The sequence below is a fragment of the Lycorma delicatula genome, chromosome 4, assembly GCF_047948215.1.
Source record: "Lycorma delicatula isolate Av1 chromosome 4, ASM4794821v1, whole genome shotgun sequence".
Taxonomy (NCBI): domain Eukaryota; kingdom Metazoa; phylum Arthropoda; class Insecta; order Hemiptera; family Fulgoridae; genus Lycorma; species Lycorma delicatula.
Genome location: NC_134458.1, coordinates 211,968,304 through 211,981,268, shown reverse-complemented (window position 1 = coordinate 211,981,268; position 12,965 = coordinate 211,968,304). Strand labels below are relative to the sequence as shown.

The 12,965-nt window shown below is 32.9% G+C and overlaps 1 protein-coding gene across 1 annotated transcript in view; it reads left to right on the top strand.

Annotated features, from left to right (window-relative positions):
• The window catches only part of hob (bridge-like lipid transfer protein family member hobbit), a 174,501-nt gene that overhangs the window by 85,475 nt on the left and 76,061 nt on the right, over positions 1 to 12,965 (top strand). The window contains exons 22-23 of the mRNA XM_075365147.1: positions 5,146 to 5,339; positions 12,015 to 12,145. Of these exons, the coding sequence (XP_075221262.1) occupies positions 5,146 to 5,339; positions 12,015 to 12,145 (325 nt within the window). The remainder of the gene's footprint in view (positions 1 to 5,145; positions 5,340 to 12,014; positions 12,146 to 12,965) is intronic.

Below are 12,965 nucleotides of genomic sequence, written 5' to 3'. Positions count from 1 at the left end.
ATAACACTTGCAGCCACTTTTTGTAATGTTTCCTCATTAATTTTTGAAATCTCACTTTCACTTTGTTAGCCTTCAATTTGTCAAGTGTATGAGGATTGTTTCTAAAAACTACACTTTTTAAATACTCCCAGAGGAAAAGTCTGCTGATGTAAGATCTAGAGATCTTGGAAGACACAACCCTTTTCATATCAAATGATGGCCAAAAAATTCCCGTAACATATCTAGCGTTTCATTAGCAGTATCACGTGTTGCGTTATCCTGCTGGAACCAACATTCTCAATCGTATAAATCTAACGCAGCAATTAATTATTCGATTAGTTGCAATAAACCATACCATCTACAGATTTGTCAAAAAATAAAGGCCATATTACATGATGCCGGGAGATTGCACACTAAACACAAATTTTATATGTGTGTAATGGTTGTTCATGAAATGCATGAGGATTTTCAGTGCTCCATATCTGACAGTTTTGGCTATTAATGTAGCCATCTGAGTGAAACTGTGCCTCATCGTGCTGAAATAAACATGATACAGATTTTCAATACTGTTGTCATGAACAAAACAAAACCAATGACAATACTGTAAACATTTTCCATGTTCTATATCTTTCAGTTCTTGAACAACACTGATGCGATAAGCAAGCAGTTGTAATTTTTAAGTAAACCTAAAAGCTATAGATAGTGAAAGCCAAGGCTGTGAAAATAACATTCTGAGCAATCTTCTGGGCAAGTGAGTCAAACATTCTTTCACAGCCTCCAGAACTTCTACTGTTAACAGTGATGCTTGACCTGTGCTTTTCCAATCATGTACACTCCTGGTCTCACAAAATTTATTAATCAAACGCGATATTGTTGACTTATTAGGAACTGAAGAATTGGGAAATTTTATCCGAAACTTGTCTATCACTCATTTGTAAGATTTGTATACTCAATAATAAATACACATTCGTCCTTGGAAAATGATGTCGTTAACACATTAGAGACGAATTTATACTGGTATCGCAATAGTGCACAAGAAGAACATTTCATCTGTTACAAGCTTTTAACCTCAAGTATAGTGTTGCTAACTGACAGGTAGGGAGAAGTAAAATTTACCTATGCATGACTTCTACCTTCTTAATCTTAGGGTTGTATCCTTTTTGAGACACCTGTTATTTGCTTGTTTCTCCTTGAGAATTTTAAATATATTTTATTGAAAAACAGAACTGCAGTAGAACCTCTATAAATGAGGGGCCTCAGTAGTGGAAAAATGGGAAAATTATGACTAGAAATTATGAATATAAATTATTCCTTAAGTACATTTTAAAAACCTCAAATATTGATAATTTAACCAAATAATTATTATAAAGAAACATAAAATTATATATAAGTTTACATTGGTATAGAAGAAAGGTATTGATGTTTCATGATTTTTTATTTATTTTAACCAAAGAAAACGAAGGTCAAAATTGTTTTATAAAAATTTTAAATTAAGTAAAACTTGTTTACATATTAAAAAGAACTTATGAAGTATGTATTATTTTAGTATTATAATACTAAATACTAAATTAAATACTAAAATTATAATACTAAAATAATAACAAAAAGTAAATTAGTGTTTTACTTACTTTTTTTAAATTTATCAGTTTTTATTTTTTAAAGAAGTCTGTTGTTTTCTTTTAGAATAAAAAGTTATTTTCATTTTCTGTGGCAATGTACTGTGATACTAAGTATGTTGTGGTACTGTTAACTACAGTTTTGTTTCTTTTTTTTCTTGTACCATAATGAAAAGCATTTCATGAGCATTTGATCTACTTCTCTATACATTACATTATTTACCAGTCAAAACTTGCTACCATTTTCCTCAGTAGTTGTTTAATGAATATTTCTAAATGTCACCTAAGATTTCTTAGCTAGCATTGGTATAACAGGGGGGTGCCTACTCTAGCTTGCAAGCCATGGTTGGCTCGCAGCAACTTTTGATGTAGCTCATTTTATCAACTCTGGTATGATATGTCTAAAATTTATTTGCTCTATAAACTACAATATCGCAGTTAATGGCCACAGTTTCTCAGACATTTTTTTTTATTTTAATGTATAGAAAGAAAAAAGACATTAATTACAGGTATTAATTTGGTCAATTATTTGTAAAGTTTTTCGGTTTTATTAAATTATTATGCCACTGACCAGGAATATTTTCTTTTGGAAACGGCATCACCCAAAGCACTCTTTGAGATTTGCTGGTGTATCTCAGTTTATAGTGGCTGTGCGCTGATGCTGGCCAGTAGCTACTGAGAGTGCAGCAAGGTAGGTTTGTTGAATTATTTTGTAATATTTGTATATACAGAACTTTTATTTATCAGAAGTTGTGCATGAAGTAATAAGTGGTTTCATCCAGGTATAAAAATATTTGTTTCTATTTATCATAACATTAGTCGTTATTATATATAAGCAGTTATTTTGTGATTACCTTAATCATGTCGGCACAGGAACCAGAAAAAAAGAAAAACGTGTATGCAACTATAATTTTCACGAGGAATGGGAAGAAATATTTTTTTATTTATTTTAAGAACAAATGTATTTGTTTGATTTGTGGTTCAACAGTTACTGTTGAGAAAAAATACAACAGAGAACAACATTTCATAACAGTTCATAAAAAAATATGATACTGAATATCCTCCTAACAGCAGTTTATAAAAATCTAAATTGAAAGAAATGAGAACCACATTAGTTGCCAAACAATCGTTGTTTACCAGGTCCGTGAATAAAATGAAAGCTGCTATGATTGCATCATTTAAGACTACACATATACTTGCAATGCACAAAACACCTTTTGAGGATGGCAACATAATTAAAGAATCAATGCTTGCTGCATCAGAGATATTATATCAAGAATTTAAAAATAAGAATGAAATTATGTTAGCTATCCAAGAAGTTCAGTTATCCAGAAATTCAGTCACTCATAGAGTAGAAGTAGTGTCTGAGAATATCAGAGCACAACTAAAAGTTGATTAAAAATTGTGTTTTTCTAAGTTTACAGTGTGATAAAATCAACAAATACCTGCAATGTAACTCAAATAAATGTTTTTGTAAGGATGGTTTTTAACGATTGCTCAGCAAAGGAAGTTATATTGCCAGTTTTGCCATTAAAAGGAATACACGTGGGTAGGACATATACCAAGTTATTTAACACCACATTATACAAATTAATCTTCCGCTTCAAAAACATGTGTCCACAACAACAGACTGTGCACCTGCCGTGGTTGGTTCTGCTGTTGGCTTCATCACGTTTTGCAAGAACAGTGCTGAGTTTTCAAATCTCTTTCACTACCACTGCATCAAACATCAACAGGTATTATTTACAAAAGTCCTGCATTATGAAGACGTCATGAAAGTTGTTCTAGAAATTGTGAATTCTATTCATGGCAGACTACTTCAGAGTAGATTATTCAAAAAACTGACCGATGAACTCGATGCTGAGTATGGAACTTTAATGTTGCATTCTAAAAGTAAATTGCTTAGTAAGGGAAAATTCCTGCAATAATTTTTAGAGCTTCTTGCAGAGATAAAACAGTTTGTAGAATCTAGAAACAAATATTATGTAGAACTTAGTGATCATAGCTGGTTATCTGATCTAGACTTTCTTATAGACATGAATAAAATGAATATACCCAATCTTGAACTTCATGGAAAAGAAAAAAAAAACTATTATTGAATTAATAGGAAGTACCAGTGCGTTTAAATCAAAATTAAATTTATGAATAGCCCTAATAAAGGAATGAAACTGGTCACTTTACAAATTTGGAGTACTACGTTAAGAAAATTTATACAAATAAATATTCTGAATCTCTCACTGAACTTAAATATAATTTTGAAATTAGATTTTCTGATTTTTGTAAAATTTAGCCAATTGTTTCATTCATTTTAAATCTATTTGTTGATACTAATATTTCTGAAATATCGCAACAAATGCAAATATGATAAATAAAAATGCTACTGATTTAGAAATGGAAATAATTAAACAGATTTTTGGATACTTGTAGATGAGAAAAAATATCTACTCTTAAAAGAAACTTTTCAAAGGCTACACTCGTGCTTTGAATCAATTTAACTTTGCCAAAGTAGTTTTTCAACAATGAACTTGCTAAAATAAACGTTCAGGTCCAGGATAACTAATGAACATTTGAATGACTGCATGAATTTAGCTATCACATCATATGTACCAGAGCACAAGAAACTGGCAGAAGAAATGCAGTGTCAGGTTTCACATTAAAATATTTTTTTCTTATATTTAGTGTGTATTTGAATTCCTAATAAATTACGCATTTTCTTTAACATATTGCAATTTTTTGTGCACTATGTACGTTTTAAATTGAAATATTAGAAGCAAAATATATTTTAACTCGCCAAAAAATTTTTAATTCTTAGGTGGCTCAAGCTCGGTTAAAGGTTGGGTATAACATACCCAACCTGTGTTACCAGTGTTATACCCAAGTGGGTATAACACTGGTATAACATTGGCATTTGCAGTTTTAGGTGTGTATTTCTTTTAATTAGCATGAAGTAGTGTTTAATTATACAAGCCATTATAAACAAAGGATATTATTTTGTTTTCACTCTAAACTATCCTCATTGTCATTTTATAAATGATAAAGTATTCAATACGTAAACAATAATACTCAGTGTTACTTTTTATATGGTATTTGTTATCACTAAAAGAATGAAAGAAAGAAATCTTAAGAAGTTGTAAATAAAAATTAAGGTTAAGTGATGTAGAACACATGTTTTTCACTTTTCATGTAAATCTACAGTTAGAAAACTGACATTCAGTCAAATGGGTGATAAATTTAAAAGTGATGAAGTAAATAAATTTTACTATATTTTGCATATTATTATTCTGTGGGAAATAATATCTTGCATCAGACAGATGTGGAGTTTAAAATTCAATAGAGCATAGTGGGAATATATAGTTAAAATACACAAGTTTTTTTTTTGCATTTTGGTCATAAATTTGATTTTAGTAAAAAATTTTTATTTGTAAACTGTTTTTGAGCATAATTTGCTGATTTCAGTAATTGTTTAATATTTATTTGTCTTTGTGTCCTACTGTTTAATTTAATTTTAATTATTATTTAACAAAAAATATATTTAATTTTTTTTTTCCAGCTAAAGTGGTATTCAAAGGTGACCTTGATGTTTATGTTAGAACGGCATCAAAATATGATGATTGTCGTTTATTACATTTGCCAAACTTAAAATTGAGCATTAAATTGACTTGGGTTTGTTTAGGAGATTCTAATGATCATCATACTGTAATGCCTTGTGCTCCGGATAAGCTTCCTGAATATTCTAGTAATCAGGTTTGTGTTTATTAAAAAAAAGATTCTGTTTTTATTTATTTTTTTTTTTTTTGTATTTTATAATGAGAATTGATTAATCTTTAAGATAATCTTATTCTGTCTATTGATGTGTATTTTACTGTTTTGCAGTGTATATTCTTAGTACCAGGCTATCAGTCTTATCAGTTGATAGAGGATTTGGGAAACTATTATACATTTTAAAGAAGTGGCAAAGTTTATCATAATTCAAATTCTTTTCCCCGACGAGGAGTCTTGTTCTTTAAGAATTTGAGGTTGGTCTCCCCCACAGGTCTAGCCTCTGCAGCTTGTTTTCCCATTACACACAGAGCTGCAGAACACTTTATACTATACACATACGCTACACCGATTACAACATATACCCTTACACAACTACACAACAACATCCTACACTGTTCCTTAGTACATTTACACTTGGTGGTGTTATGACCCCCTAACAAAACGCAACCGTAACCCACGGTGGAAGCTGTTGTGCCGATGGGTGGATGGTTCTTTATAGTGAGTTCTAATTGATGTCCTCTGGCCACTTGGGCAATCCCAGTTGTATTTAGCTCTAGCCTCTATACACGTTGGCTCTGTAGATGTGATCCTATATTTCCCCAGTACTCATGGAACCAAAATTAGTACTCCACAGATAAACCCTGTGATGGTTGGTGGTCCACCTGTAAAAACCACCAATATTAGTCTTCTGAAAAGACCTTAGTCTGCTTTGTTTGATTTGTCCCGAGGTAAATAATTTAAATGGTGGTAAATCACTCCTGAAATACGCAAATGTCAGATTTATAGTTGTACACAATAATAAGGACCTTCATAAGGTTTCACCTTTCTTAATCTGTAAGGTAGTAACTGGTTCAAGTGGCTCCCCCAAGAACGAAAGAAAACTGGGAGAAAGATCAATACTAATAGAGACTTTCAGTGATGAGCAGATTTGATCGCTCTTACGTATAACCAATATGGGCGGTATAAGTGTTAGTATGGTATGTCATAAAACCCTGAATGCTAACCGAGGAGTATTTTTTTACTGGGATCTTCTTGAGATGGATGTTAGCGAAATCGCTGAAGAGCTTCGTCCCCAAGGTGTTATAGAGGTGAAGAGAATGAAACATCAGGTTGAGATGGAAGAACCTACTTCCTCCCTTATTTTAACCTTCAACCACAACACTGGAGAAAATTAAAGAAGGATACCTGCCAGTTAGAATATGACCATTCATCCTTAACCTATGGCGATGCTCCCCCAGTCTCAAAGGTATGGTCATACCACAACTTCTTACCCGAACAGTGCAATATGTACAAGATGTGCTATAGAAGGCCACAAAGACACTGACTGTCAGGAGGAAGAAAAATGTATTAACTGCAGAGGATTGCATTCTGCTTGCTCAAGAGATTGCCCAATTTTTAAAGAAGAAAAAGCAATTCTCAAAGTTGTACCAAGTAGAAATTATTGTTTCCAGCTGCACAAAACGACACTGAACTCTTGGAACCTAGTTAAATCTGACGTATCTTTTGCTTCCGCTACATAAAGCCAAGCCCCTGCGAATGCAGATAATAAACAGTGTGGAACCTGGAGTGAATTAAAACAGCTCGTTCAGATTTTATCTTATCAAGTTGCTTCACTCAACTACTATTTCAGAGCTAAGTAAGAGTATAGATAAGAAAAAAGGTATTATTATTGGAAACGATGACAGTGGTGACCGAAAACCCCTTTAATCACTACACTTACTGCAGCCCTTTAAAGAGATCTATCAAAAAATCAACGCCTGGTATGTTATCTCTGGCTTCATAGGCTTTCAAATCCCCACCACCATTTTGAGGTCTCCTCGAGGATATGATAGGGGATGAAGTGCCCAAAGAAGCCAAGCACTTCGTAAAAGTTATAAACACAAGAAAGAAAAACTGAATAATATTGAACAAATAATTTGTGTTCAGTGTTATTTTCACAGAAAATCAGAATCACCTATAAATAAATTTTATATATTGTAATTCTATATCTATAGTTACTTCCATCTATGAAAATTATCCAGTGGAACGTTCGAGGTGTTTGTTCCCTGATTGAAGATGTTAAGGTATTGATATGTGCACAAGAACCTTTAGTAACGTGCTTCCAGGAAACACATCTGCAGCAAGATGCAGTAAGCTCCAGAGGCTATTTCTGTGAGAGATATGACTATCTCGTTGATAGTAGAGAAAGTGGTGGGATTGCTATCTTCATGCAGGGTATCGGCTATAAGGATACCACTAGCCACTCACTTCTTTGCAGTCACCATATCTCTGTCCCATTCAAATTACACATCTGCAATCTATATCTCTCACTGAACTCAGAGTTTCATACATTAGATATGCAAAATCTCCTTGTCTAAATACCATCTCCATCATTAACAGCAGGAGATTTTAATGTCCACCATATTTCATGGTGCTCAACAATCTGTTCCCCTCAAGGAAATATCATAAACGGAATGAGAGAGGACTTGGACCTCTGTCTACTGATTGACGGATCATGTACACTTATGTCGTCATTAACTGGTAATTTATCCAAGATATTGACTTCTCCTTATACTCACCAAGTTTACTCCCTTGTATTATTGGCCTGTTTCTGATGACTTAATGGGTTTATGATTGCTGCCGTGTCATCGCGGCAGCGATCATAAATCCATTATCATTGCTTGGTGGTGACCATGTGGTGAATAAAAGACCACGGAGATGGATTGTTGAAAGAGCAAATTGGAACAGTTACCATAAAGCCTTCCCATCACAATATGATAGTGCTGATGCCCTACATCAACTTTTCTGTTTTACCTCCCTTTAGATTCATTCTGCAAACATCAGGAAATCCAAGGTGTCCCTCCATTTCCTGGTGGAATGATTATTGCCAAAACGCAATGTATAAATGAAGGCAGCCTCTGTGTAAATTTAACCGTAGACCTACAAATGAACATATAAATTTATGTCGTGCTAGAGTGGAATGTCGTCATGTATTCATACAATCTAGGAGAAAGTCATGTAGACATCATCTTACTCACTACTTCCACATGTGCTATGTGGAGAGAACTTCGTGCAGTTTGTGGATCCCACAAAAAATCTATCCTCGGCCTTATTCATGAATGAGAACTCTATGTCACCTTCTGCAGTCACAACTAACTTGGCTGATTGTTTACTTTCGTTGTCGCTAACTTCATCATATACTAATGAATTTCAGAGATATAAAATATAAATGGAAAAAATACTGTTAAAAAATTGGTGATTCGTTCAGCGAATTAAATACTCCCTTTACAATCAATGAGTTGTCATATACATTAAAAAACTCACATGACACCTCCCTTGGACCTGATAACATCTGTTTCAGTATGCTTTCAAACCTTCCCATTTCAGCCTTTCATTATTTACTATGTTTACATTATGGTTTGTTCTCCACACAAGTCTTTCCATCCATCTGGTCAGAAGCAATTGCCATACCAGTACACAAACCTGATAGAAATGAAGCATGCTTCTCAGACTACCGACTTATCTCCTTGACGAGTGATTTGTGCGGCGTGATGGAGAGAATGGTGAACCAAAGGCTCACATGGTATTTAGAGAAGCACACTCTGATTTCTCCAGAACAATGTGTTTTCCACCAAGGACGATCTTGTATTCATCTGGTTTCACTGGAAACAGCTATCCAAAATCCCTTTCTGTTTTGCCAGCAACTTGTCACTATTTTCTTTGACATCAGGAGGACATATGACACAGCCTGGCGATGAGGTATTCTAAATACCCTTAAAGAATGGAGAGTCATGGGTAATATGCTTGCCTTTATTAGGAATTTCCTAAATGACCATTCATTCCGTGTTCGTGTTGGAGATTCTGTGTAGAGTAGTGTCACCTTGGAGAATGGAGTGCCTCAAGGAAGTGTATTAAGTGCCACCTTGTTTACTATAGCCATCAACAGTATTACTAAATGTGTGCAACCACCTGTTTCATGTTCTGTATTTGTTAATGATTTTGCCATATATATCGCAACTTATTCAAAAGCTACAGCTGAGTGACTACTACAGAATAATATATCTCGCTGTGAAACTTGGTCCAAAATCACCATTTGCACTAGAGAAAACAAAATGTGTAATCTTTTCTCATCTACAAGACCATTTCACTTCACAAGTCCTGCTCAATGGAGAGCCAGTTGTTATCTCTCCAGTGTTTAATTTCTAGGTTTACTTTTCAACAGTTGTCTTACGTGGGCCAAACACATTAAACAGTTAAAAGTGAGGTGTTAAAAATCCTAGATATGCTAACGAGTCCTTAGCAACACCAAGTGAGGAGCTGATCGATCATGTATGTTATGTTAATATTATTCTTTAGTCTGATTTTGATTAGATTATGGTTGTATCGTCTATTCTTCAGCGTGTAATACCGTGCTGAAGTTGCAGGATGTTGTACACCATTCTTTTCTTTGTCTTGCCACTGATGCTTTTAGGTCAAACCTTGTTGCAAGCATATTTGTTGATTGCAGTGAGCCATCACTTTGGGATGGCAGGACCAGCTACTTACATCTTACTCTGTTCATTTGAAAGGACAACCATAACACTTGGTTCTTAAAGCAGTCCCCGCAAACCCTCATTTCCAATGGTATGAAAATCATTCACGTAATATAGCACCAATGGGTGTCCATATCCAACGATTAATGAACCTTTTGCATTTTGAGTCACCATCTATTTTCCCAACCTATCCTTGTACATATCTTCTATGGAGACTTGAACCCATTAATTTTAATTATGACCTCACTATATATAATAAAAAATTAACAACCCTTTCGTCTTACAGCAAACATTTTACCATTTTCTATCAGAGACAAACCCAGACACAGTAGTTTATACAGATGGGTCGAAGCAGAATGATACCATAGGATGCGTTTTGTTGTAAATGACAGAACTTATGCATTTGGTCTACATGGTATTACAAGTGTCGTCTACAGTGCTGAACTGTATGCCATCAAAATGGCCTTGGATATCATTAGATCTAAATATCACATCCTATTGCCACTGAAATACATAATACAATCACTGAATTAAATTGTCACAACACACAGGTGAATTTCTACTGGATCCCTAGTAATGTGGGAATCCTTGGTAACAAATGTGGGAATCCTTGGTAACAAATGTGGGGATTCCGCTGCTAAAGATGCGTGTAGCCAACCTTCTTTCTCCATTCGAGTTACAACTACCAATTTCATCAATTCCATTAAACATACACTTTGAAGAAGGTGGCAAGATGACTGGACTGCTATAGCGAATAATAAACTCCAACACATAAAAGACATGGTGTTACCATGCAGGAAAATTCACCAAGAGGAAGTGATCCTGTGTTGATTGTGATTAGGACATACTACTCATGGACACTTTGATGTCAATGGAGAGCGCACCACTGTGCATCTGATGCGAATGCTGCTTGACTTTGCACCACATCCTTATGGACTGCATATGCAATGCAGTCTTACGTCAGACATTTAAATTGCCAAGAGACATTCAACGCATCCTAGGAAATGACAGAAGTGTAATAGATAAGTTATTATTACTTCTAAAAATGATTAATATACTTAATAATAAGATTTAACCAGTCAAAATTTTGATATTACTTTGTTATTCACGTTTCATGTATTATTCTAATTGTTGCATTTCTTTTACTGTTTCAATTTTATTCCTATTATTATCTTAGTTTTCATCATAGTTTTACCATATTTTGCTAATACTCTAGAAGAAGCCTCTTGTTATTATTTTAACCTGGGCGATGATAATATGAAAGCATTTTTCACCCCCCTAAAAATAAAATAAAATTTTCCTTTAATCAATGTTTTTTTTTAATTTTGTAACTTCCTGTGTGCTGTAAATTTAACTTTTTCATAAAAAATCATAAATATGAAGAAACTAAATACACTTGATGAGAATTCACATGGTAATTATTATTTATGTTGAGATTCTAGATCAAAGTAGTAGCAAGTTAGAAAAAAATTTAATCTTGTTTTAATTTCCTTGAAACTTCTAGATCAAAGTAGTAGCAAGTTAGAAAAAAATGTAATCTTGTTTTAATTTCCTTGAAACTTGCAGTTGTCATTATTTATTTATTTTCTTACATATTAAGATTGTTTTTATATTTTGAGAGGTTTTTTTTACATATTGCATGCCAATCAGGGTTCTCCTTTTAGCTTTAATTTCATTAATTGTGTTGTGATCAGATGAAGGAACTTGTATAAAGAATACCAATTCAGCTCGATGTTCTTGAGCATCTTGAAACATGTACACCATCAAAAAGCTTGAAAAAACATAACAAAAGAATCAATAGCCAATTTAACGAGATTCATGAAAAATCTGATACAAGCAAGTTGATATAGATTAGTACTGAAGGATATAAAATTATACATATCGGCTAAACACTCATTCCCAAGTACCTTTTGCCATCCAAGTGCCAACTCGTCATTCAAGTGCCTCTTGGTTGATTGAGAAGTAGAGAGGGAGTAATGACCATGAAATTCAGATGTTCAGCTCAGTCTTATTTTATGGTGCAGAACATGTTACTTCCTCATGTGCTGTTAATTTTTGTATCAGATGTATTTTATTTTTAATTATTTGTCATTGATTTTTATGTTTTATATCTGTTAATCAAATGATGAGCAAGCTGTTGTTTCAGGTACACGATTCATTTAGAGCATTTCGCTCTCAAAATCTTAATGTTGCATTATCATTAGAAACAAAATCTGTTCCTGGATCAGGTGGAGACCTTGATTGTCCTGTTGCTTTACTTTATGGAAGTACTTTGAGGTATAAATGAGAAATTATATTTTTATACAGGTTTTCCTGATTAAACTTATAAAAGCTATGTCTTAATTAATATTTATATTGAGATTTTAGATCAAAATAGCAAGTTAAAAAAAAAAAATGTACATTTAATCCTGCCTAAATTTCATTGAAACTTGTAGTTATCTTGATTTATTTATTTTTTTACCTATTTAGATGTGATTTGATGGATTTATCCACTATAACATCAGTAATATGTACACATTTTCTGTTTAGGTACAAAATAAACGTAAAATTTAAACAAAAAATGAAAAAAGATTATTTTATTAGAATTTAATTAACCAAAATATTTGTAATTTCTCCTGTTTTAATTCATAGTTTATTATATTTTAGTTTTTATTATAATTATACTTCATTTTTATGTAATGTTTTAATGTATTTTTAACTTTAATACTTTATTGCAAAATAAATATTTTATAAAATATATTTCGCTGGGTTTATGGAGAAGTTTATTAATACAATTTATGGAGAAATTGTTATATGTTTTGTTGTAGCCATATTTCTTCTGTAGGGAACACAGTTCAAATTGTTTAAAAAGTTTAATTAGTGTAAATTATTTCTGAATTTGAACATTTTCAATTGAATAATTACATTTAGATCTACCTAGCTTTTAAATAATTACATTTGATTGTAGGTGAATAAATTTATAATTTATGACCAGTGGTTTCAGAATTGCCAGGTCATCAGTTAAAATCTATTCTCTGTTGTATGTATCTTTTTAGAAAAAAAGAAGTATTGCCCTGTGTTTATGTTAATAGTTATCATCAACATTCATTAAATACAG